Genomic DNA, 26,064 nt, shown 5'->3' with positions numbered 1-26,064 from the left:
AGGTTTAATAAAATACTCCCAGTTACAGTCTTAACTCCACATTCCCCTCTTCCACTCTGTTGCCACGATTTATTTATTTCACTGTGCTTCACTTTTGCTCATTTATTTTAATTCAGGCAGTGCTGACTCATTCTAGATATTTGACTTTAATCATTGCTGACTACCCAGTGCTGCTTCCCTTCTGCTTTTGCATACTAAATTATGTCCATTATTTCACAAAAGTATTGTTGCAGTATCCCCAAATCCTAGTCCAGAATGATTCCACTGTAGATGTTCCTTGTGTAAAGTAACGTTTGGATACTCCACCCACACAAATTTTAGAAATAATCCATCCCATAGATTAACATCTCTTCAGAATTATGTAATTTTGCATGTCTTTTTCTTATTCATGTAATCTTATTAGTTCTTAGACTAATAACATTAACAATAGCAAATTAATAACAGCAAATGAGCTGTTGTAATCAATTTCTCTCCCTTTAAATACAAGGAAGTAATTGATCAACATCAACCCTGCCCTTATCCTTTTTAAACATTTTCCCCCCTTTGCACCTCTTTTGTCATTATTTAGAATTTATGAACAGACAATGGAGTACCATGACGAAAGTCTCTGGCTTACAGAGTCAGGTAGACTAGCTTCAGCAATAAAAAATAAATACCTCATGATTAGTTGCAGTAACTGCTTCAGCTACTTCTTGGTCATTTATTTCAATATCCAGTCAGCCAAATTAAAGTCGGAATAAATTAGAATCTTCTAATTCTAAGTGGCATATCTAAATAAAACTAGTATGTTTGCGACCCTGTTCTTTATACCCCCTAACATAGAAACTATGGAAAACTTATATGTGGCTAGCACTTGAAAAAAAAATATTCTGAACACTAAATTTAATTTTTTCAACTAAACTAAAAAATAATTTAAAATAACAAAACCCCTACTTGTCCCTATTTCCTAATCACCTAGCTGCTTGCTTGCCCTTCCCTTTCTCTCTCTCTTTCTTTCTTTTTTTTCCTTCTTTCTTTTAAGATACTTACATATATTCTGCTTTCTTTAGCCTATGCCTTTGGATTCAAAGAAGGACAAGCGCATTTCCTCTAAAATGTACAACAGATGCTAAGTAGGCATATTGTGCATAAACTTACTAAATATCACAAACCAGCATAACAAGCATGTGCACCAAAGTGGATGTCTTTTGCCCTATGATCTATTTCTTGCAACCACATATCTGAGTACTTTTTTTCAGATTACTGGTGTCCATCAAACTGGTGTCAAAGATCTCAACAGCTTCACTTTAGAGAGAGACAACAATCCATATGCACGTACTTCTCTGTTTATCCGGGAGACAAAAACCTATAAATCATTTGTCATAAATACCAAATTATGTCCTCTCCAGTGCTTGCACACATGTTCTACTGTTTCCCTCTCCTGCCAGTCAAACCCTATTTCACATCTCTACTCCTTGAAATGATGTTCTTTATCACTTAAATTTAAAACAAGACAAAAGTGAAGTGGCATTAAATCAGCCCACGAGATTTTCTTTTTCTGGTAAGCATCCATTTGGACCCACTGTGTGATTGTCTTTAACAAACATTCACAAACTAAAAATATTTTAGCACAGGTAGATTATCATGTTCTAGATACATCAAAACCTATGGGAACCAACATTTTTAAAGCTCATATGTAGCCAAAAATGCATTTCTGTGTGAATTATTTACATGTGATGCTATAGTGAGCCCTTTCCACCAAAGCATGAAGGAGGAAAACTGAAAGAGCAGAGGATGCCAGCAGAATGCAGTAAATCAAACCAGAAACTCATACCTTTCTCTAATGAAAATAAGTAGCAAGAAAAAATCCTACTCAGTCAGCAACAGCAGCACTGCAATTAAAATGTTTTCACAGGTATTTTACCAACTTGTTCAAAATTTGCTCTGATAAATGAGTTTTTGCTCTTTAAGATTTCTGTTGTGAAGCCAATATTCTTTTACAGCCATTTGTGCGCTATCTGAAGTTACTCGTGGTTATATACAAAGAAAGATAGCCTTTCCAACACATCTAGGTCTAGGTATCTCCAGCAGAAACATCTTAGCACTTTGCTTGTAGCAAGATTAAAAACATCAGGTCTCAAGAGGTGGTGTTTTTTGTTTTGTTTTGGTTTGTTTGTTTTGCCATTTAGAAGTGAGAAACTGTTATGTAAACTAGAGTTTCTAGATGAAGAAATTATTAAGCCAAAAATGACTAGGGTACTTGTATTATCAATACGATGTTTTTAAAACATTTCAGTAAAAGTTGATTAATAAAAGTGGACAAGAAAATCTAGATGAGTATTTCACATTTTCTTTAAATAATTTTAAGAGGATGACTTTCCACCTCAGAAATTTTTCTGATTAAAAATGTCCAAATTTCTTCTAAAAACATTAGTCTTAAAAAAATATATTATAACTTTTCAAAGCATAAAGCTAGTTCTTGGCAATCAAAATTAGTACTAATATTTGTATTAAATTATGTGAAAAAGTATTTTAATGGAAAAAACAGAAACCACCAATAATTCTTTGCAAACTGTCCCCCATGTTTTTGGTACTTTCAAACAGTATTCAGAAACTGGACCACCTTCAGATGTAACTAAACATATTGAAATTACATGTTTTAAAGGTCTCTAAACACACACTTACAATCCTTCATGTATTTTCCATTCCCCTCTCCCAAATGCATGCTTGTGTCATACTTCAATAACATACAGTGTTTTGAGACAACAAATATGAGATTATATGCAATCAATTCTAGCATCGTTACATATATTACAGCATTTTTATTTTCATTTTTTTTTTCTCCATTAGCTACCTTCTTTTCTCTTTCTAACAAATACCAAACTTGATGTTGGCAAAACATACTGATCGTAGCATAACCCTATCACATCAGGAACAATGCAAATGGAACAAAACAATTTAACCAAAATGACTAAGTTGTGTTCTGTGTAATGCTAGACTGGCTGCTTGAAATGAGTTTTCTGACACTGCTTTCAAATCCATTTGCAGCATAAGAGGGCCCCTTAACATGTATCATAATGTCATTCCTGTACTCCAGCACCTTCAAGGGGATATTTCCTAGTTTTCCTGAAAAGCCATCTCCTAAAAATGTGTAGCAGACGCTGAACTCATTTGTGGAAAGTATCTCAAGCTAGAAACACTGGTTGGTTGTCAGTGATGGACACAGGGTCATAAGGAAAAGTGTGTACAGGTATATTCATGCCATTCATGTATATTCAGTGTCACCATATGGATATTTGAATGTGGTCAATTATACCTTCCTGTTCCACAGCTGTGAAATAATTGATCTTAGTTTTTTATTGCCAAAAAAACACCAACACATTAGCTCCCTCTGAATATATTCCAATGTTTATTTAAAATTTCCAGGCATTCTTGAAAGCAGTTGATAATATACATAAAGGGGAGATAATCATGGTTGTCAAAATAATATGTAAATAATACTCCAGGAAATATTTTCCAACATCCACCTACCTCTAGTCAAAATGTGTATAGACCAGATCCCAGTGTTTTGACCCAAAAGGTAAAATATGATTTATAAAGGAATACAGAAAAACTCACTTATCTTGTGTGTACAATAAATGTGTATGCAATTTGGTGTTGTTTTTTGTTTGTTTGTTTGTTTGTTTATTTTTCTGAATAGTCTCCTGTGCTGTGATCCAGCCACCCCTGAAGTGCATGGGTGGCCTTTCACTGACTTTAACTATAGCTAGATCATACCAGTTTTAAAGGACAAATCTTTTACATGGTTCTTTTATGAGATGCTTTTTGCAATGTTGACTTCATATACAGATAAATATTCCTTTGGTATACATTTGATGATGCAGTACACAAAATTCTCCGTGGCAGAAATTTTCCATTCTCTTTCATCTTCATTATTGTACATCCCTGCTACAATGGAGTAATAGTTTACAGTCTAATAGCAGTGTTTACTTTAGCTTAATCTAAATAGCTGACCTCATTAAATCAAATTCAACTCTTGCCCTATGCTTTTACTTCAAATTCAGAAGCTGTGTTAGGAGGGAGCAAAAACTTGAAAGAAATCTATTTAAAACCAGAAAACAAATAAATTAGACCAGAAATAACTGCTACCCCTAGCAGCACAGATTTTCCTGTTTGGTAACCTATGTAATTCTGCAAATTGAAAAATACAGTGTGACAGCTTTTGTTAAATCATATTAATTATAAGCTATCTTATCTAACACCTAACTCAGGGTTTAAGCATCTGAAGGCTTCTGATTGACAGATATTATTTGGAACACTCAAAAACTTTTTAAAGCAAGAATTGCAGTTACAAGGCTGCAAAATTTGCTCTTAGTCACCATCAGTTGTGCTCTCCATTCCCAGCAGGAAAATAGAGTTCATTATTAGCTATTTGAAGTGTGGTGACTTACAAAAGCCCTGAGATAAGGACTTGTGCCAGATGATCCCAAACCATGAGAAATATCCATGGTTTAGACTCTTCTTAAGGTTGAACACAAAGGCATGCCAGGTCTGATTTTTGGGCATGTATGTGTGCGCATGTGGCAGACCAGAGCTGAAACCAGCTCTCTGAAAGTCCATGTCATAATAAAAGGATAGCATGTGATAGTTTGAAATTCTCAAGCCCTAGATTTTACTGCACCTTCTTATCTAAGGAAGTATAGGCTCTTACAGAGCCCCACAATAATGTTAATAGACCCACATCAAGGGTAAGGATGGGCTTTCAGTAGAAATTCTCTTTCCAACTCTGTATGGGGTAGAGGGACGAGCAGCATACTGGCAGGGTACTTGTGCATGGTACTCAAGCTTTCAGTGATCAGACAGATTCTGCCCAGCGTTTGTGACAACCTTTTTCTAGTCAGGTGGATATATTGATAGGGCTTTTCTGTTTGTGATTTGTAATTTATAGGCTCAGTTTCCAAAGCAATCAACAGACACTCATTACATTTCACATAAAAAACACCTACATTGAAGGGACGTTATCAAGGCTGTAAGGTCAAGTGCCGAATACTTATGCAATGCCAGAATGAAGGTTCCTTCCACAACATTAATTCAGCCTCTAAATCCATATGTATTATGGTACAATTTCTAATTGCATGATGACACTGTAATTTTTTACTCTCCTACCACTCGCTTCATCAGTGGGCAGCACTCAATAAATGAGACAATATTAAATATTTTGCTTTCTCCTCCTTGAAGACATGGCCCCAAGCCACTTAGAGCCTGTTGAGAAGATAGAAATATTAATTTGCTCATGGGGTTTTCATTGGTGCTTCACTAAAATATATGAACACTTTACAAATATTAATGAATTTATATTTTTAGAAAATACCCACTGAAAGAAAATAATGATTCTCCCCAATTCATAATTAAGACACTAAGACATGGAGTGATCAAGAACAAAAATTAGTTGTTAATTTTGAGTGCCCAAATTAAGACACCATGGAATTGAGTTTTTGGATAGCTGTTGTACACATCATTTCATGTGTTCCAAGCATAGCTCCCTCTAATTTCTGCAAACTAAATGAACACTTAACTACTTCCTCAGTGATACTCAGATATCACTGTATCAAACACAGTATTCAGAAAAGGAGGGACTGTGGCTGTTGACAAGTTGTGAAGAGTGATGCAAGATGCAAAACTAGCAAACCGTGAAGAGGAAATCCGTGTCCGAAACAGGGGTATTACTTATGTCTTGGGGGGACACAGTGCATCAGTCTTTTGTGCTCTTTGTATTACTTGGTGCAGAACATAAATTCTGCAGCATGTGAGGCAGGGACCTCACAGCAAACAGCCTCATCTACCACGTATTACAGATTCTCTTTTCCATTAAACAATTTTATTTCTTTTTTATTATTTTTTATTATTATTTTTTTTCCTTACCCTTTTTCCCCTTTTCATTTTCTCTTTTCTCCTTCTATCGTCTTCTTCATTCGTTCGTTCTTTCTTATCAGCTCGTCGGGCAACTCTTCTCACTGTGCCCACACTGATGTCGGCTTCTTCTGAGGAGGACATAGACCGGAGACCCATTAGAAGACTGCGGTCTAAGAGTGACACCCCATACTTAGAAGAAGCTAGGATCTGCTTCAACCTTGACACATGTAAGACTATCCCTTCCCCAAACAGCCTATGCTGGTTTTGTTGGATTTTTATTTATTTATTTATTTTGAGATGCACATGGACTGGATGGTACCTCCTTGCTTGCCAGTAGTATGGTGGTTCACCAGAGGTCCAGGGATGTCACAGGTGTTTTGCTGTGAACACCTGCATTTCTATTAACATAGGACATTTCCCCCTGCATTAGCTGGGTTATGCTAGTAACATCAAAGCAAAGAGGATGGCTTTGCAAGCAAGATCTTATGTCATCCACTCTGGTCATCCAGAAACATGAAAGTTCTCGTAAAGTTGTATGAAGGGATTAGTCCTAACAGCAAACTTCAGGTAAACCTAATAGTACAACCATGGAAAAATATCCGGCACACCCCCAAACAGCTACCAGTTCAATTGGCAGAAAGGTGGCTGAAAAGTGCTGATCTTGCAGGAATGAGTGAGAAAGCTGTTCGCAAAATTCCTAACTGTGAATGCCACTATGGCTGCTTGCAGAGTTGCTGAGCCCCTGGCATTCACTGCTCCATTTGATATTGCAGCTGACCAAAACAAAAGATTTCTGAGATACTGACAACTCACTGACCTTAAGTGACTGTGTTCCTGTTAAAAATAAAATAATAATAAAAAAATAATTAGATAGGATGAACTGCTACAATCACTGGAACACATTCTTAAGTGTTTAACACTTTATTTAGCATTTTTGAAAAGTAGCATTTTAAATAATTTCACCTACATTAACATCTAGAGCTTCCATTTGACACTGGTGCCCTAATGGGGCAGGCAGCCTACATCCACGTGAAGAGAATTAACACATTTATCGGAAGCTATTAAATAGAGAAGACAAAGGTGGGTTTTCAAACTCACCTGCCTGCATGACTGAAGCATGAAGTGCCCACCTGTAAGGGAAGGATGTTCAAAAATAAAAAAAAATGCTGCACAGGGAACCTCAACCAGGTTGGTGCTTCAAGACGCCAGGACAGATTGCCTGTTTCTGGAAACTTCTTGGCCCTTCTGCCTCGCTTCGGGCACCTGGCCTAGGTTAGAAACCCCCGCTTAGGGGAGAAAGGGGCGATGGATGACCCCACAAGCCGCGGCCTCCCTATGGGGCTCGGGGGGCAGCTGAGGCGGTGGGGAGCACGCGGGCCAGGCGGGGGTGCTCGGGGAGGGGGTCGGGCAGGGCCGGGGTGTGCCGGGCAGTGCCGGGGGAGGGGGGAGGCTTGCATGGCCGGCCTCCCTCCGTGGAGGAGCTGTCCTCCCGGGGGCGGGGGGGCAGTGGGTAGGGCCTCCACTCCCGTCCGTGGATCCTTGACGGGTTTTCCCTCTCTCTCTCCCCCTCCCTCCCTCCCTCCGCTCCTTTCTCCCTCTCTCCTTCCCCGTCCTCTCTCCCCCCCCCCCCCCAACCCCGACCGCCCCCTCCCCTCCCCTCCCCTCCGGCCCCGCTCCGCTGCCCGCTGCCGCCCGCTCGCCCTCGCCAGCTCGCCGGGCCACGCTGCTCACCGTGCCCACATTAATGGCGGCATCTTCCGAGGAGGACATCGACCGCAGACCCATCCGCCGCGTCCGCTCCAAGAGCGACACCCCCTACCTCGCCGAGGCCCGCATCTCCTTCAACCTCGAGGCAGGTGAGCGACCTCGAGGCCAGGGGCTTGGGGACACGGGGCACCACCGAGCTCCCCCGGAGCGGCTGCTTCGCACCTGTGTGTGCCCCCAGCCCCAGCCGCCCACCCGGGCATCCCCGCAGGGCTCGGGGTCCTGCCCTGCTTGCCCACCCCAGCCGGGCAGCCTTGCCTCCCCTTCATCCCCTCCGTGTGGTGAGGTTGGCCCTGGAGGGTGCAGCTTGCCTCGGCTGCCCTGGCTCCCCAGGTCTGCTATTGTCTCTGCTGGCCGCTCTCCGGTCTGCCTTGTCAGCTGCCTAAATTTCCACATCCATGCTCACAGGCCTCGGGACTAGCCTCCCTGCCCGGCCTTCCTGTCCCCCTTCTCCACTGCTGCACTGTCCTCTCAGCTGCCTCTTCCTCATGGCGCCTTTGGGATTTCGGCTGTCCCCTCCTGTTCATGCCACACGTGGTGACTGTCCTCTGCCTTTCCTGCCAGGCCTGTTGTTTTCCCTCCTTGCCTGACCTTCTCTTCCCTTATGGGCTCTGTCAACAGCAAACTACACCAGAGCTCATTTGCTCTCCAAAACAGAGGAAAACAAAGTACTTTCTGTTGGGTTTCTGCACCACACCACACTTCCTCTGTTTGGAGGGGTGGGAGAGAGGATCAATAGCCAGGAAGCCCCACTGCTGCCTCTCTCCTGTCCCAGCAGCAAACAGACCTAACTGTGTAATACCCTGTGGTGCCACCCCTTCTTCAGCTGAGCCTGCCAGCAGAGAGGGGAAAAGGGCTGCCTCAGAGCTGCTGCTTGCCATGCTGCAGCCTTCCCCATCCCTCCTCCCCCCTTTCAGCCAGCTGAAAGTTGGAGGTGATGGAGATGTGTTTTCTCCTCCATTTGGTGATGGAATGGATTCCCCTCCCCCTCCTGTCATACTCAATGTAGTTATACCCTTGGTAATGGGTAATACACGGTTTGGTTTTACCATCAACAGAGCAGTTGGCTACATCGTACAGTGGGTTGTTATTTCTTTCTGACCATGGCTTCTTAAAAAAACACCAAGCTGTAGGTAAGTTGGGTGCCATTTCAGAGCACAGGCTGGAGTGCAGGGTGAGATGCCACCTTTCAGGCCTGAAGAACTGGGAGTGCGAACAGAAAGCAGCACTGCAAGTAAGGTGTAAATCACATGAGGCTGTGTATGGTTGTTTGATTGCTGAAATAACCCTGAGCTGGCTTGTGCTGTCACAGGTAATGTTATGTCACGTAGTTAAAAATAGATAAACCAGTTAAGAGCAAGACACCTTCAGGTCACCTGGTGCTTCACATCTCTATGCTGAGCTGGGCATGCTGTTTTTACTACAAGTTCCTGAGGACATGCAAGTCCCTAGGTACCTCTTTCCTGCAATCCACTGGAAAATTTGATAATTACACTTAGCTTCTTCCTGTTCCTCCCCTTTCCCCTGCTAGCTCAAATTTGTCTTTACTTTCAAACCTGGTATTCCTTTAAAAGAAATAATTGAAGAAAGTAGTATTGGCATATCAAGATATATAAATGAAAAGTGTTTTAAGCAGTGCAGGTGTGTGTTTTCAGTAATCCATCTGGCAGTGAGTAGTTTTGAGCTTTAAAAAAATATAATTTTTGCTTAGCAACCAGTACAGAGCAAGTGAGCCAAAGCGAGTGAAACATGCCAGTGGTGCCCGCTTCGTTCCTCAGCTTTTGCTTTCACTGCTCAGAAAGTCTGCGTTGGTGAATTCCGCCAGGCAGCCACAGGGTGATTTTTTTTTGCCCCATTTTTGGGGTGTGAACCACCCAATTTCGTCAATTTCCCCGTGGGCACTGTCCGCCGCCCGTGGTGCTGAATCGGCGCTGTCCCTAGCCTTGCTGCCATCCCCAGGCGTTGGGTTGGCCCCATGGGGCTTCTGCCTCTTCCTCTGCCTGTGCCGGGGAAGGTGCTGAAGAGGAAGCAGTGCTTTTTCCTTGACCCGGCTGAAAGTAAAGTGATACTTAGGGCACAGGAAATAACTTCTTCCTTTATGTGATTATTGCTTGCTTTCCTTTTCATGCATCCCGTGTCTACAGCTGGTGCTCAACCACTGCTTACAGAGCTGTGGTGGTGTTTTTTTTTTTTGTTTTTGTTTTTTCCTACAGCTGCTACAAGTTGGGTTGCATTGCCCCCTCATTGTCTCCTTTCAGGATATGGTCAGGGGTGGGATGCAGCACACAGCTGCTTTGCTGTATTGGAACTTATGTTTCATTAATAAAATTGGATACTAAGCAGATGTAGTGAATACTACCCTTCTCCAATCTTAATTACAGTCACTGGTTAAGAACTAGCAGTTTTTTATCTACTTAAGCTGTAGGTTATAATTATACCATTACTGCTAATATCTGTATTGTTGAGCAACTGAGAAATTGCGTACATAGAGTCAATTATACAGTTTGGGGATAGCACAGATTTGGTCCAGACTGTTAAAAAAAAAAATAAAAATTATAGGTGATTAACAGTGCATATTCTACCAGCCCTTCTCTTTAGAACATTCTTACAGTTTTGCTTTTTTTTTTTTTTGTCCAAAGTATTATGGTTTGTCTGTTTCTAAATATTTATCAATTAACTCACAATTATTACTTAGTAGGAGTTAACAAATGCTCTTCAATTACTTGTCCTCAGTATATATTTTTTGCTGTTCTTCCCAAACTGATTAAAAGACAAAGCAGTTTTCCAATCTCGGGGTTATTCTCCCTACTGCTATACATAAACAAATCCTATTAATCTGAGTGATGTGTTTATATCAAGAGGATAATGTTTCCCGAAGGATTTAAATTACCTCTTCTGCCAAAAATAATGTGGCTGCATAACATCATAAAGCTATAGACAGGTACAAGTTCTTTTTGCATATTTGATAATGAATCAGTCCACATGCAGAAATTAATTTTTAAATTTTCTGAAAGACTTCCTCTGGTGCCACACTAGAGGAATGTAGAATGCTCTCTTGCTTTTGGGTGGCCGTCTTTTGTTTTCTTTATTATGGCTAGCAGTCTGGCATAGCTCCATTTCTTAACATCCATCTTTAGCTTTTAGTATGCATCTTCTTAAAAGCAGTTTTCAAATTTTCTTTCTAACTTTCTTATTCAGGCACCTAGAAGCTAATCCCAAATTGCTTCCGAAAACCTGGGCCTCCATCTGTAACAACTGTTTAATAGCATAATCTCTTTCCTGGGACTGTGCCATCTAGGAAGCTAATGTGTTTTTAGAGGTTTTGACCTGTTTATATTCCTCTTGTTGCAAAATACTGGACTTCTATAGTGGCAGTGCATGATAGGTAGCTTTCAAGTTTGATAAACTAGCAGAAGTCACGACTGGTAAGGAAACACAACTCTCACTAAATGATCTAATATGTGTGAGTTTTTCTTCTGCCATCCCCTTTATAGTGTCTGTGGGCTGCAGGGGGGTCTAACACGTTGAGTTGACCTGACCAGTTTTGCTTCTATACACAGATAGATACTCTTACTCCTTCCTAGCTGAAAAAGAGCAAGGTTTGTACTGCACTCCTTTGAGAGTTGATTTTTGCAAACAGACTTATTTTTAAATGGAGTAAGAAGTCATCTTTATCTCAGCTGCCATGGGACCTTCCTGAGATGGTTCAGGGAGGTCACCAAATGCCAGTCTTTGTTTGAACAAGGTTGGTTGTCCACATAGAATTTAACCTGGCAGTGAAAACCTGGGGAGAAGGAAAGCCAGTGCCTTGGAGAAGCTATAAGGGCAGAATGACTACAGTAGCTGTGCAAGGGGTCAGGAAACAGGGGACATTCCGACAGAAGGAATATATTTAGTCTCTGCTGTGAAACGAGAGGAGGGGAGCTTTTGAATTTTAACACCCTCCCACCCCAGCCTTAAAAGCATGGGAAAGTGGTGCAACTGAACAGAAACCTGTGACCAGAGAGGTGCAGCAGCTGGGCTCTGAAAGTGGGGAGGGAGGTGTCTACAGGAACGGGCCGAGTAGGGTCTTGCAGATGGTGCCAACTGTGGAGCCCTGCTGGCTCAGTCTGCTCTGAGGCACGGCACAGGTTTGAAGTATACTGAAGTTTCTCAGAGATCTCGCTGAAGTGGCTGGATCCTCCTAAGTCATCTGCTGGCTTGAACTAGATATCCGTATCAGACTGTAGAAGTAAACATCTCTGCTTCTCTTCAATGATGAAAGATCTGCTTTATATCTTTGTATGTAGTCACATGTTCTCCTGGAATGCAATCTGGGAAAGCAAAGATGAGGGGAACGGATTGAGAGGCTCAGCATAATTTTGCCATGTGGAGGGAAGAAAGATCTTTGCATCTAGAAAAGCAAGTCAATTCAATGCCATTTACTGTTCTTAAGCGATGATGATTTACTCACATTGGGGAGGGGAAAAAAACAAGCCCACAGCAGCTTGCATTAGTGCTGCTGCAAGCAGAATTAATTCACAGGGTGTAAAGGAGGAGGAGAATCCTGGCAGAAACTGCTGAATGGCTAAGACAAATGTTAGCGATCTGGGAAATGTTCATAGTTGGTTGTTTCTGTGATGCAGGGCTGGTGGGGGAGGGAAGCCAGGACACAAAGAATGTGGAAGAGTGGCTGTGGATTTCATACGCAGGAATTTACCCAGTCTGAACTGTGCACAAAGTTGAAACCCAAAGCTGCTTCTATTTTCACTGTGCTGGCACCTTTTACAGTCTTTTAGTGCCATAGCGTTTCTTACAGTCTTCATGGTAGGCTGCCTGGTTATTATTTGTATTTCTGTATTCATTCCATTATATAGCTTTGGAGCTACGCTGAATACTTTTCAGAGGGTAAAATGATGTATAGTTTTCTTTTCTAATGAAATGATAATGTCATGTGTCTTAGCCTCATACATGTTGATTTATCTAAAAGAATTAAAGTACATTTCTCTGCAGTGATCAAAGAGCAAGTTGTGTACTTGGTTTTGTCACTGTGTAAAGCAAGAAAGAGTATTTATACAGCCCACTGAGGTGGGTAAAGTCTTAAAAATGGGAAAGCAAAATGAAATGACTGGATTTTCTGCAGGAAATCTCCATCCCATCCATTTGTATTTTTTTCTAAAAACTCATCATCAGATTAAAAAAAATCTGTTTCTGAATTTGCCTGTGGTCATCCTTACATATGATTTGCTACACTAACCCAATTAATCATCATTGTAGTCGTATTAAATGTTAGGGAGTTATGCTTTTTTTTTTTGTTCCTGTTTATCCAACGTGTGTTTCTGTATAACTACAAGAAAGCTTTCTGCATGGTTTCATGATTAGAATATCTAATCCTTGGAGTGATACAAAAACTAATTAGACTACTTTGGATTCATAGAGCTAACAGATTAGAGATGATGTTGAAGTGGTAATCTGAAAGGCGTATTTGTATTTTTAAAAATACTTCCAAATTATAGTGGGTTTATGATTTCAGGTAGAAAAGGCTGCGCCCAGAAAAACGGGAGAAACATGCAATAGCAGGCTTTCTAATGAGTGCGGGATGATTTATTTCTTTTTGGAGAAGGATTAGTAGCAATGCATGCTTGGAAAGATTCCACCTTTATCTCTGCTGTAATCACTCCCTCAGGTTATTGTCATGGAGATCCTCTTGTACAGATGAAGCCAAATCATTGGATTTGTCAAAGCATTTCTGAATACCTGTATAAAAGGGTCTGAACATCTGGCCTCTTTTGTCATCAGGCTTTGCATTACCAAAACTTGCACCTGCCCTTTGGATCAATGGAATTATGACCATTAGCTTTAAAGCTGCTTATGTTGCAATATAGCTAAAAACCAAATTTTTACACAGCCCTTGTTTTGTGCCTGCCTTCCAAACCCAGGAAAAAGAGCACACACCACTTAAAACAAGCCTCTAAACTGTGCTCCATGCATTGTATGACAAGAGTATGCCAATTGAGATAAAAGGCCCTTTCTGGGGCTAAGTGGAGTTGCTGAAAATGCCTTAAGATCAACATCCTATGTGACAGGTAGATGTTCTGTTTTGAGGTCCTAACAGCAACTGATACTCTTCTCTCTTGGACTTGACTTTGGAGACCTTTGGCTTAAGAAATATGGCCCTAAGTTTCTTAAAGGGGTGCCAGATGGGAATAAGTTAAAAGGCTCACGAAGTCATGTAAAGGGGAGAGGTCCCTGTGCTTTACCAGCCATCATCACACCAAGAAGTGTTAATGCTTTAGTTAACAAACACAACTGGGGACAATTTGAAGGGAGAAGCAGAGTTAGTCAAAGTGAAGGATCTGGCAAGAAGAAAAATCTACAACATCCATTTCTCAGAGTGCTGGATAAGGTGCTGGAATCAGCTAAAAAAATACCATCTACATTTTATCCATTCTTGCAGCACTTGCACATGTGCATCAGCTTTCTGTGTCAGGGAGGCAACTCACACCAGTGCAGTCAATAACACTGACATTGCCATGGAACAACTCTGACAGGAGGTAGAAGGAAGGTAGAAGTTTGTTTGTGGATCAGAATGTGCAGAGCTGGTGCCTTTTACTGCTGTCTGCATTATGTACTGTTTTATGACTGCTGTAGTGCTTTGTTGGTAACCTTCATGAAAATTGATGTAACAGAATTTGCTGAAGTAAGAAGTTCTCTCTTTATTTGCCTTGTGCTTGACGAGCTTGTTGGGTTAACATAGGCAAATGTAGTCCTGCAAGGACTGCACAATCCTTTAATATTTCTTGTTTTATCAGGAGCCACGGTTTTCTTCTTGAAACCAGGACTTTAAGGAAAACACCTTTACTAAAACTTCAGATAAAATTGTCAGAACTAGCAACTCTATTCAGAATTATTAGCTGTAAAATCTAGTAAAAAAGAAAAGGCCTAATTCCCAGTAACAGGTATAATTAGCTCTAATGCTTAATTACTCTGAGTCAACTAATTGGTTTCATCGGGACTACTGACAGTAATACAGCTAGGTATGTAAGTAATAATGCCTTCAGAATCAGTGTTAAAGGTTGTAACTTTTTTGCAGTATGACAGAAGTTGATGATATGGAAAGAATGTCCTGGGCTGTCGGTTTACAGATAACAAAAAAATTCCAGAGTTAATGAAATTTTCTGTTACTAACAGTTGTTTCTTGTGCTTAGACTTCAGAGCATGGAATCAGTGTGGAATGTTATACTTGCCCGTGCTCGTGTTTTCTTGGTGGTGAACATTCAGAACAGTACTTCTCTTAAGGTGCAAAGTGTGTTAGTTATGTTTTATTTACATGGTAATACAATTTGTTAATGTGGTCGACTATTTTTATTTCTTCATGCAGAATACTTTTAGGGTAAAATTATTTGCAATTCACCATTTGTAATCCTGTAGTTTTATTGATTTCATTTGGAGTGCATTGATGGTCTTGTTGTATATTGATATGCTGAGGCTATAGTTTGACCTTCCATACATGTCTGCCTTCCCTGGGTTTCTTTATGGAACCAATGTTATTGAATATTTGAAAGAAAGTAATTATTACCTGTAGCGCAGACGTTATATTATGGGCATTGTAATAACTTTCGTTTCTTGATATTACAACTTAAACTATAAGAATCAAAATGAAGGTGATGGCCTAAGATTTTTAATGAGTAGCAAATTCAGCAAGAAAATAAGGAAGCAACGTTGAAAAATGAACTGATTTTGTGTCTTCTACACTCCAGACTGTTGTTTTATTCTAGTTATGAAGTATATTAAATATGGGAACTATGTGACAAATGTTCTCATGTTGACATTCTATATGGACACATCATTTTAACTATGGTGGGCAATGACTGCAGCACGTTTCAGTTAACCAGAAAATCTATGCATAATTTATAATGCAATATGATTTTTGCAATTATTGCTTACAGTACTTGGACACTCAGATATGTGGTTAATAGTTCATAAGCAAATTAAATACTTGATATATTATTAAAATGGAAGAGAAATTTCATCAAGTCTAATTCTTTGCTACAGTGTTGGAAAGAGTTAAACCCTGATGCAAGCTTGATGCCCCACACCAGGGTGGATCTGGTTAAGTGTGGCACATGTTTGCTTATATGTTCTTGTTTCTGTTCTGTGGGAAAAAAGGTGAGGGATGGTAAGGAGTCTACAGATGGTTACATGTGAGAACTGACTGGATTGTATGTCCCAGGGAAAATGCTCTGATGTTCCCTTGGTCAGTAAAAAAAAAAACCTCACCGAGTTTAGTCAAGTGCTATAATAATATTAAGCCACCAGAGACAGCCTTAAGTTAAATGAATATATCTTAAGCTGGTCCCATTTTGCTACAACTTTGAAGTAAACAATAGGAATTGTTCTCAGAACAGAAAATAGGCCCCAAGTTAGGATGAAATGAGAAATTAAGTTATATTGCAGTTTTTCTAGAGAAAGAGATTACTTCCATCTGACATGGGTAATGGTCGTTTGTTTTCCATGATCAGAGCATAGTAGTACAGTTTTCATATGCACTTTCCCCCTCCCCTGCTTGATTCATAATTCTTTTTGCACTATAAAAGTGCTGGAAACCAATGCAGAGATCTCAGTGTGGCTGATGCAGGAGGCATCTGTCATGGTTGGAGGAGCTTGGCTCTCCCCCGTGCTCAGCCCCAGGAGCATGTGGGTGTAATGGTCATGCTTCGCACTCCATCAACCCCTTGTGAAGAGGTCTGCAGTTGAATTTCTTGTGCAGTGCCCTTAATTTCTGCGCCTTGTGGGATCTGGTTGTTGTCGTCCTCTCTCTTTCCCTGCCATCTTTTTAATTTTCTTGCATTTGTCAGGGCTATGTGTGCTGGCAACAGCAATATGTGAGCCTACAGCTTTTTGAGGGCTGTCTGTACTGGGTTGTGAGTTGACAAATATGCATTCTTCCATCGGGAGCTTAGGGCTTGGATTGATCACCCTGTATTTGTAGAATATCTATGATAATCTGCAAGGTGCATCCCTGAACCCAAGCAAACCAATAATTCCTCAGCGTGATTTGCTCCTACTCTCTGCTATGTGAGCACTCTTTGGTTTGTTGTGGGTAAAGATAGTTTACTGAAAATACTGAGGTGTGAAGAGCTACAAATAAACTAAATCAAGCTGCTAATAAGTAGTCATAGTTTATATTTAAAGAAATTTGGTATGTTCTGCCACCCATGAACAATTTAATTTTGTTTTATCACCATGCTTGTTCATCAGCATATATTCCTCATGACTTACACTAGTCACGAGGACACTTCTTAGATTTCACTAACGTGATGAACATTTCTCAAAAAAAAAAAAAAATGTTTCAGAATTATCACAATTATTCATTAGGTTGAAATAGCCAAAAATAAGTGGAAAGGAATTGATGACTTTAATTTTCTCTGTGTGGAAGCACAACAGAATCTTTGAGCATTATAAAAATAATAAAAAATTAAATGGGGTTAACTGATAACTTTCAAAATGGGGGTGTGCAATTGAAAGGCAAAAAGAAATCAATAAGGCCTGATTTGTAACTCAGTCTTAGCTCAAAGCTCAAAAAAACAAGTCACTCTGTGGAATTAATTCAATAAGATTGCTACAAACAATAATTTTTGGAACAAATTAATTTATAAATAATGTTTATTTTTGAAAGGAAACAAGATAGGGATCACTGAGTGACCTTGGGGCCCAACCTTGAAAGCTTTTCCCAATGGAAGCAGCATGTGCAACAGCTCTGTCAGTGCTAAGGAGACCCAAGGGGAGAGCAAGAGAACTGTTTGGTCGGGAAACATCATTACACAGCTGGAATACAGCTTTTTGTTAACATGTAGTATGAAATGCTAGCAAACTGGGGGAAGGAGTCCCTGAGGTTAAGGTGGCCTAGAGCACAGGGTGCCACTGAGAAATGGCAGGGCTTGCTGAGCTTAGCTGCTGCCAGTTAATGGTGCCCTAGGCAGCAGAAACATATTTTTAGCAGCATTCCGTGCAGTGGTCCCAGACATCCATAGGGACCGGTGTCAGCAGCCTCAGGAGCATGCGGGATCTGTCTGCTACCAGCAGGAGTTGCAAGGCTTGCAGTGGGTAGCGTGGGGAAAGTGTGCACTTGTTCTTGCAATTGCCCAAGGCAGTCGCAGGCAGGTCAGGAGCAGTTAGCTGCTTCTTCCTCTTAGTTGTTTCAGGTTGTGTTTCTCTGTGTGGCTTTTCTTGGCAATGCTTACTGGTGTCCGTAGCCAACTGCAATTTGAAATAGTGCTTAGTGTTCAGAGGGAGCAGAATGCAGGACCTGGTGGCTTACCTTTCCAGAGATGTGTCCTGCTTTTAAACCCCTTTCTTCCCTCTGCCCACTAGAATAAAGTCTTACTAGCTATCAGTGTAGTGAATAAGGAGACACTTATCTTTCATTAAGGCTCATAACAAAGAGAAAGATTAGTGTCGGAAGGGGATGGAGGCACATGCTAAGTGGACATGGTGACAGTATTAGCCATAGTAAACTCCAGAGTTGCTTTAGCAAGATATATCATTCAAAAAATCCAACATCCCATGTAATTTTTTGCCACCGTGTTGGAATACATTCAGTCTTGTTTGTTCACTTGTGTGAAAATAATGGATGAGGTTTATGTGTGTGATAGTGCTTCAGTGTACCATAGCCATTAGTGTGTATGCAACTTCCCCTGTTAAATGGTATGTGGTGATGGTTTGCATTTGGGAACTGAGTGTTTTACCCCCATTAGAATTTTACATTCTAGGGCAGAGGTTTAAAGTGGATTAAGCAAATGTAGGTTGGATCTCAAGAAAAGTGTTCTCAGTAGCTTACATCAACTTTGATATCTTTGTTTAGCTAACATAGGTCTAGTAGAAGGAGATCCAGGACTGTAATGAAGTATCCCTGGTATATTTTTTTTTTATCTCTGAAGAAAAGTGTTACTGTTGCTATTACTCCTACTTACAGTGTGGCCACGTAACCAACATGTGAGTCAATGAACACAAAAACATATCTGTTGTCCTTATGCTGCCTTCAAGTGTGTCCTGAAGACTCAGGAAAAGTCATCTCCTACCTGCTTGTATGTCCTTTCCCAGAGGCAGAAACTCAAAAGACCTAGAACTCAGAAAGAAAAGGTGAGTGTGGTGGAGAGAGAACCGATACCGTGTCTTTCTCTAATCCCAATGAAATGAATAAGTGAGCTTAGAAATTTTACTTACCCACATTTTCCCTCTCCAAATTTTGGGAATGATCAGGACATTTTCATGGAAGGCATTGCATGCATGGAGTGAGGGAAGAACAGACAAAGTGGATTGAATCACTAAGGTGTATTTCTTTCCTTGAAAAGAAGAGTGGACTGAAGAAAGATGCTTCTTTGTGCTAGGACGGAATGGTGCATGTTTCTGCGTTTCCTGATTAGTGGGTTTTAGAGGATTGTATTTTTCTTATTTAACGTCTCTTAATATTTCCCACAGAAAGTTCCCAAAAGAGTTTCTATTAAACCTATATGTACAGAATATTTTGAGACAGATATTTTTTCTTGCTAGATCTTTTGTACCTTGTGGTGCAACTGTGTAAGTATTTATGTATCTCATAAAAGTTTTTATTCTCATCTGTAAACTAAAACCTGAGTACTAACCACTTGCTGCTGTCAAAGTCTTCTGATTTTTTTCTGTTTTCATTAGGAATCCCCTACCTTAAGTCCTTGTGGTAAAGTGGGTGCTCTGTCTAAAGTATTTGTCCTCACTTCTGAAGACTTCATTGGAGTCATTTTTGTTTTGATGTTGGAGAACTAGCAGTTTTTACTAAAAGAACTTATGTTTTCTTCTTCATGTTAGCTAAGGAAATAACTATAAAAGCCAGTAAAAGTCCTTTTTAAATCCTGACTGAACAATACCCTGAAACCATGTTGGCCTTGGAACAAAGTTTTAAGCATACATCTCATTTAGAGAAATTTCTTTAATTGCAATATCTTGTCACTGTACTTGCATGATTCACCCTGTGAGGGTGACGGTGATGTGTTTGTTATAATGTGCACCTCACCTTAGAAACTTTTGTTTTTCTGGAAGCCTCAAAATTAAGTAAAAGTGATGCCACTGTAATTTTTTATTTACTTTTCTTTCTTCTCCCTTTCCACGCAGGAAGAGAAAACTAAATATGAGCAAATAAGCGTACTTTTAATGCAGTTTTAAAGTGTGTGCAAATAAACATACCTTTAATGCAGCTATAATGCAGCTACAGTAGTTCTGAGTGGCTTGAATACAAAACAAACAAACAAAAACAGACCAGACTGATTTCCTACTTGTTTAAATTGTTTGCTTCTGAAGGCCCTTTCATAAAATACAATTTTTAGTTCCCAGTGTGTATGAAAGAGTTACCTGAAGCTCTACTTACTTTTTACACTGTATCAGCATGAATCTCCCAAAACAACCTTTAAAGGGTTGCAGTGTAATTACCATTTAGTGGTACAACAGTAACTAGATGGCTATATTTAATTAGCCTCTCTATGGGGTAGAATTGGTGTATCATAGTTGAAGTGCCCTTTGAGGAAGATAATGAAATATGCCTTACAGGAGCTTCAGTGTGACAATCATTGTGGTTAGTACTTAAATTTGCTGCAAAATGAGCTTCTATTACACAGATAACCCAGCTTCTGATAGATCACCATTAGGGAATCCTTCTTCAGGTAAATACATTCATATTCTATTGCAGTGCCTTACTTAGACATGGAAAAGAGAAATGTTGTATCACAATGAAGCTGAATTCCCTAGCCATCTGCTGCTTTGTCTTCACCAGAACTGTGAATGGACCAAATTCAGGGAAGTACTGATATATATAGGATCATCATTAACAGATATCAGAAGGGTATTCCTGAATCTGTCTTTAAGTTGCAAATGAGAATCTGCTTTGTGGAGCTTATCTTCTCAGCACCTTCTTTATTGGAGAGAAAGGGGAAAATGGTACCACATCAGCTCAAATAAAGGTTCCTGCTGCTCTCATTAGTAACTGTTCTTTAAAACTTTATGCTTTCCCTGCTTGTATGCTCATTTTCAGCTCGGCCAAAGGCAGCATTCATGCTTATTAAGGTGAAAGAGGATGCCCACATCTGTGATGAAGGGTATAAAATCAAATGGAAAGGGAGGAAATAGTGACATGGGAGAGAAATGCTGATGAAGTTGTTTGTTACTTGGTTTGACATACTACTGGAGACAGGAGTTGCAAGCATTTGAATTATGTTTCTTGTTCTTAAATGTTATTTCTCATGTTTGTGATGTTATTTTTCATGTTTGGGTGGTTACCAAAATACAACCATTCATGAAAGAAATACCCTTGTAGCTGTTAAACTCTGCATTGTCTGCAATCTAAGAAAGATCCCTGGGTGCTCAGTGTTTGCTAGACTAGCCTCTTGGAAACGACAGCCGCGAATGTGTGTCTGTTGTGCACCCTAATACGTGGCAGGGATGTGTCTAGTACACATGCACAGATGTAGGAAGGCAGGAGTGTTCCCCAGATTCCTAATTGTAGCATACCATTGATGTTTGTCTGGCCTCTTCCACCTTACTTGGACAGCTGGCTCATACAGCCTCTGAACATCTGCATCGTTAGGCAGGCTTATGGTTTCCAGATGTGCTGGGTTGCTTGTTGTTTCTGCCCAAACACAGCTTCTCTGCAGGGAGAGGATCCAAGGCTACAAAAGGTTTGCCAGGGGTCTCCAGATGTGAAGCAACCCCATCAGAGCTGTGGAATAAGTGCCTTACAAGACATGTAAGTCTGTGTATTTTTCTGGATGTTCAAAGAGCATCTCCACAGAGCATGTGTAGCCAATGTGATGTATCCTATAAATGTATGTATTTGTCTAGAAAAAAAAATAAATCCAAGGGATGCCACCTGCCTCAGCCTTACTACTGCTCTCAGGATGCTCTGTGGAAAGTAAGTTGTTGCTGGCTTCAGGGTGCCTGTGGTAGAAGGAGACTTTCTGGGCCAATGAGGACACTGATGTGCTATATATATTGTTATATGGGTACACTAGTGCAACAGCAAGGGGAAAAAATGTTTCCTGTGTTTCTCATCCTATAGGTGCTAGCAGGTAAGTATTAATTACATATATTGAAAATATAGTTGACACTGCTTAGTTAGCTGGAACCTCTGCTATTAATACAGAGGAACAGATGCACTGAACTGGATTAGCAGCTTATCAGGTCTGAGCTCTTGTTCGCTGTAGTTTCTAAAGGATGGACAATTCAGGAATATAGGACTGTGACAGTTCTTTAATCATTGCAGAAGAAATTAGCTGTGCTCATCAGAAGGTCAGAGAAATAATATACTTAGACAAACAAAATTTACAGAAGGCATAGAAACACTTTTATTTTGGCCATTTGGAATACAGGGTGATTCTTCCAGTGTTTATTCATGTTATAAAAGAAGTCTCAACTCAATCTGAATTTTGTAATATTTATACTTATAAAAGGTACAAAAGGCAAGTAAACAGTACTGGGTGTGCAGGGAGTCTACACTCCACCAACACGCACACACAAACAAACATTCTAAATATATAGAACATTGCTTTACATACTAAACGCGAGTATGCCTATACACACATACAATCAGGAAAGGTAACAAACAATCCTTTAAGTCCCATGATTTAACAGTCTCCATTTTCCATTCCTTTTCTTGACTACAAACAAGTCTCCATTTTCCATTCCTTTTGAACAATATGTCTCGCTTTAAGTTGTCAAGCAACTCGGCCTTCAGGCCGTATGTATCCCGTTCTTCCCGGATCGAAGAAAAGCATATCCATCTCCTTTTCAAGGCCAATAGGACCTGGATCAAGAGGCACGTCCAGGTCACCAGGGGGCGGAACAGCAAAAGCCTTGGATGGCTGTAGCAGCAGAGGGGCCCATGGCGTAGCAGTCGGATCAGTAAAGGAGCCCACAGCTCCCTCACTATCTGGCAAGCCACACGTTTCTGACTGTGGCCCCACATGGCTCTTTAAGGCCTCAGAGATTGCTCTCCAGGTGCTGAGCAATTCCACTGCAACCTTGTCATTTTTAGTTGCAGAGTCCCACATCTTGACCTCAATTTGGTCCCATATTTCAGGATCATAAACTGTCTGATTGTTAATAAGGAGAATAAGCTGTAAGGTTACTGGGACAGTCTTCTTTCCTAAGGACGTATGATTCCCCATAATGCGCAGCTGCTTACCAGCAAGAGGCAGTTGTGTGCACAGGTCTGCTTCTCTCAGCTTGAGCTATTTTCCAGCTCCGGTGCGCCTATTTCCAGCAACTTTGTGTACGAGCTTCTCTGAGCAGTTTGCTGAGTCTGGCCGAACCTATCTTCATGAGGCAATCAATGTGCCTGTTCCCGTTCTGGTCTCCGTTCCGCTAGCCTGTTCCTTTTCATTCCTTCTTTCTGCTTCTTTATTGATGACATAACTTCATCACATCATGTTGCCTTTTTTTTTTTTTTTTTTTTTTTTTTTTTGTTGAGGGCAGGCTCCCCTCTTATACCCTTCTCTCCACAGCAGTTCTTTTCAAAACAACTTTTCATTGGTCAAACAACTTTGCAAATAACAGCAACAGCAAACACCCAGAAACTTCCAGGCCTTAACGGCTGGAGAACAAGAAACCCGAGACTGCATGGAGTCTCCTGAATCACCCTTGTTCCCTCCAAACTCTTCTACATTCCTATTGGCCTCATTGTTAAGAGTCTAATGTTATCATCAACCAGTAGGCTTTCCAACCCCCATGGCCACATTCCCAAATCTCCCCCTTCTTTATTTATATCAACCATTTTCTCAACACAAATTACCATGCCATATATAACAATTCACATCTTCAAAACATTGAATCTTCTGCATTTGAGGAGGGGAAAAATGAAATGGATGTAACAGCAGGTATGTCCATTTCATTGGGCAAATCAAGATGCTGAAAGTTTTAAACAGGATTTGGATTCTCTTAGATCAGACTTACCAGGCAGTGACAGAAGTGATAGATTCTGATTTCAAGGACTCTATGTTTTTCAGAACGTGGCCCACGTGACATCCAAAAAATCAGTGACCTCCCAGCAAGAAGCATATTAGAAGTAAATCTTTCCACTGGCTGACCTGCATATAGTTTTAATAGTTGTCTTTTATTGATGTCTTGGGGTTTTCAATTGTTGGCTTGTTTGGCAGCATTTGAAAGAAAAACAGTAGGAAGTGTGGCAGCCATGTCTCGTTCATATCTGTTTCTTGTCTATTTGCTACCATTGATCTCAACTGGGATGTCTGCTGGGACATTGTATTTTGCTGGCAGAAGGGCTTGGAGGACTGGTAAGGAATGACACCCAAATGGCTGTGTCCCTGAAGGATTTGATGACAAACCCAGGCTACAAAGCACGGAATATGTTCTGTCTTAAGCCTCTTCACTGTTCAAACCAGACTTTCAAGGCTTTTACGCTCCAAATATTAATGCTCTTCTAAAACTGTGATAAAATAGTGGAGGTCAGGATTCCTGCAGGTTTGATTTAAAGTCCTAATGACTGTCAGATGATGCATTATCTGGCAGTTAACAGGGTAGCAGGGGGGCTAGTGTTTATTAGCATCCTAAATGCCAAGAAACGGAAAAGCCAAATGTTGTCACAAATACTGTGCACTCTGGAAAGAGATGAAGGTGAAATTGGAGTGTCAAGCTTTGCCTTCCTACTCAGGAACTGCTTTTCAGAAACTGAAAGATAAAGTTAGTGGTGTGATGCAAAAGGTAAGGTGGTCTTGGCATGTAAAGTATGACGGATTTTTCAACTAATTTCAAGTAATTATCAGTAATAAATAATCACAAGCTGGTTTTTAAAACTTTAAAGGTAGAAAATAAGGGGGAAAAAATGAATAATGTGCTGCTACTGTTGTGTTCATAGAACAGTTTATTTTCTAAACACCCAATACAGTAACTAAAAAAAAAAAGATTGATACCATCTATTTGTTATTGACAGTTACCTTGGTTTATTGCAACATGAACATACAACTGAAAAAAAAAAAGTAATAAAAATAGTTTGTGGGGAGAAAAGGAGGGAAGAAAGACACCTGCAACCCAGAGGTGAGACCTTGTAGGACTTTTCGCTGCTTGCTTCACTGCTGCATTCCATTTTAAGTAATAATCTTTATGATGAGTCTAAAGGTGACAGATTTTGAGTAGGAGCTACTGTCTTGTGCAGCTGTATTCATTGCAGAGGGACTGCTCACATGAGTAGGGGCTACAGAGCTGATACACTGCTGCTGGGGGGTTCAGGTAGGTGGGAGGGAAAAGCAGTTTTTCCGCATGCCTCCTGGGGAAGATTCCTCTCTGCTTCATGGGATGGGAAGACCTGTTTTCTCTGTGCAGTCAGTCTGGACCCCGCTGAGCAGTTATCCTCCTGCTGGGATGAGTGTCCCACCAGGTTAGGTGCCTAGCCCAAGGTGTGTTAAGGTCACTTGTGTTTCTCATTGCCAGCCATCCTCTGCACATGTGTCAGGGAAAAAAATTGCCCTTCAGGCCTTCCCTGCTGTGATGCCATTCTGTGCTGCTGCCACTGTGGAGCTAGCCCTTGAAGACAAGAATATTTGTCTGTTTGAAAAGCATCAGTGCTTCCTTTCTGGTTTAGATCTGCGTCAATGAAAAGGAACTCCTCTGAGCTAAGCTACTATAGACCCAGTGAGAAGGAGATGTAAATAATGTAAGCCTTCTTGTTAAAATTTGGTTCTTCCACCCTCTGCCTTGCTGGTCTGTAGGTAAGATTTGTTAGTGGGTGAGGTGTAATTTAGGTTTGTTTGGGCTTCTACTGAGTGATTCAGACTCAGGGATAACATTGCATCAGTCGTACTCACCACTGAAAGAGGATGAAGGTCACACATTTTGCAGCCTGATTAAAATGCTGTCCAATGCATATCAGAAAACAGAGACCCTACAGAGTATGGCATCAGCAAGATCCTGCTCAGCCCTTCTTTTAAGTCTCTTTTAAGTCCAGCTTTTAAGTAGTCTCAGGGTAGTTGTTTTTCCTCTCAGCAAGCAAAATAACTGAAAATCCTGTAAGTAATCTTTATGAACATCACTTAAATTTTCTGGATTGCATTTGAACACCTAATCCCTGGCCAGGTCTTTCTTCATACTCATTACTTCTCAGTCCATACATAGTTCTGTGTTGCTCTGTTACCTTTCAACTCCCTTGCCTGGAGGCTAACACGTGACAGGTGAAGCTGTGAAGACCCCAGATCATGACCATTCAGATACTGTTCTGCTGGAACAGGTCAGTGTAATAGCAGGGCAGGAACAACATCTTGATTCTTCTTACTGCTGAAATCAGTGGCCTTGCAGGAGAGCCCCAGCGTGCTTATATAGTTTCAGGTTTTGATGACTTGGTCAAGGATAATCTGAAATGAAGAGTGAAAACTGGAGTTTCAAATCAGTAGCAGT

General features: G+C 40.6%; 1 protein-coding gene across 1 annotated transcript in view; it reads left to right on the top strand.

Moving 5' to 3' along the window:
* The window catches only part of PHACTR1 (phosphatase and actin regulator 1), a gene marked incomplete at its 5' end in the record, with an annotated part of 316,860 nt that overhangs the window by 5,957 nt on the left and 284,839 nt on the right, over positions 1-26,064 (top strand). The window contains 3 exons of the mRNA XM_082752655.1: positions 5,973-6,119; positions 7,602-7,748; positions 21,304-21,390. Of these exons, the coding sequence (XP_082608781.1) occupies positions 5,973-6,119; positions 7,602-7,748; positions 21,304-21,390 (381 nt within the window). The remainder of the gene's footprint in view (positions 1-5,972; positions 6,120-7,601; positions 7,749-21,303; positions 21,391-26,064) is intronic.

The sequence above is a fragment of the Aythya marila genome (genome assembly GCF_965140915.1).
Source record: "Aythya marila genome assembly, chromosome: 2".
NCBI lineage: Eukaryota > Metazoa > Chordata > Aves > Anseriformes > Anatidae > Aythya > Aythya marila.
This window is presented reverse-complemented; position numbering and strand designations above follow the sequence as displayed.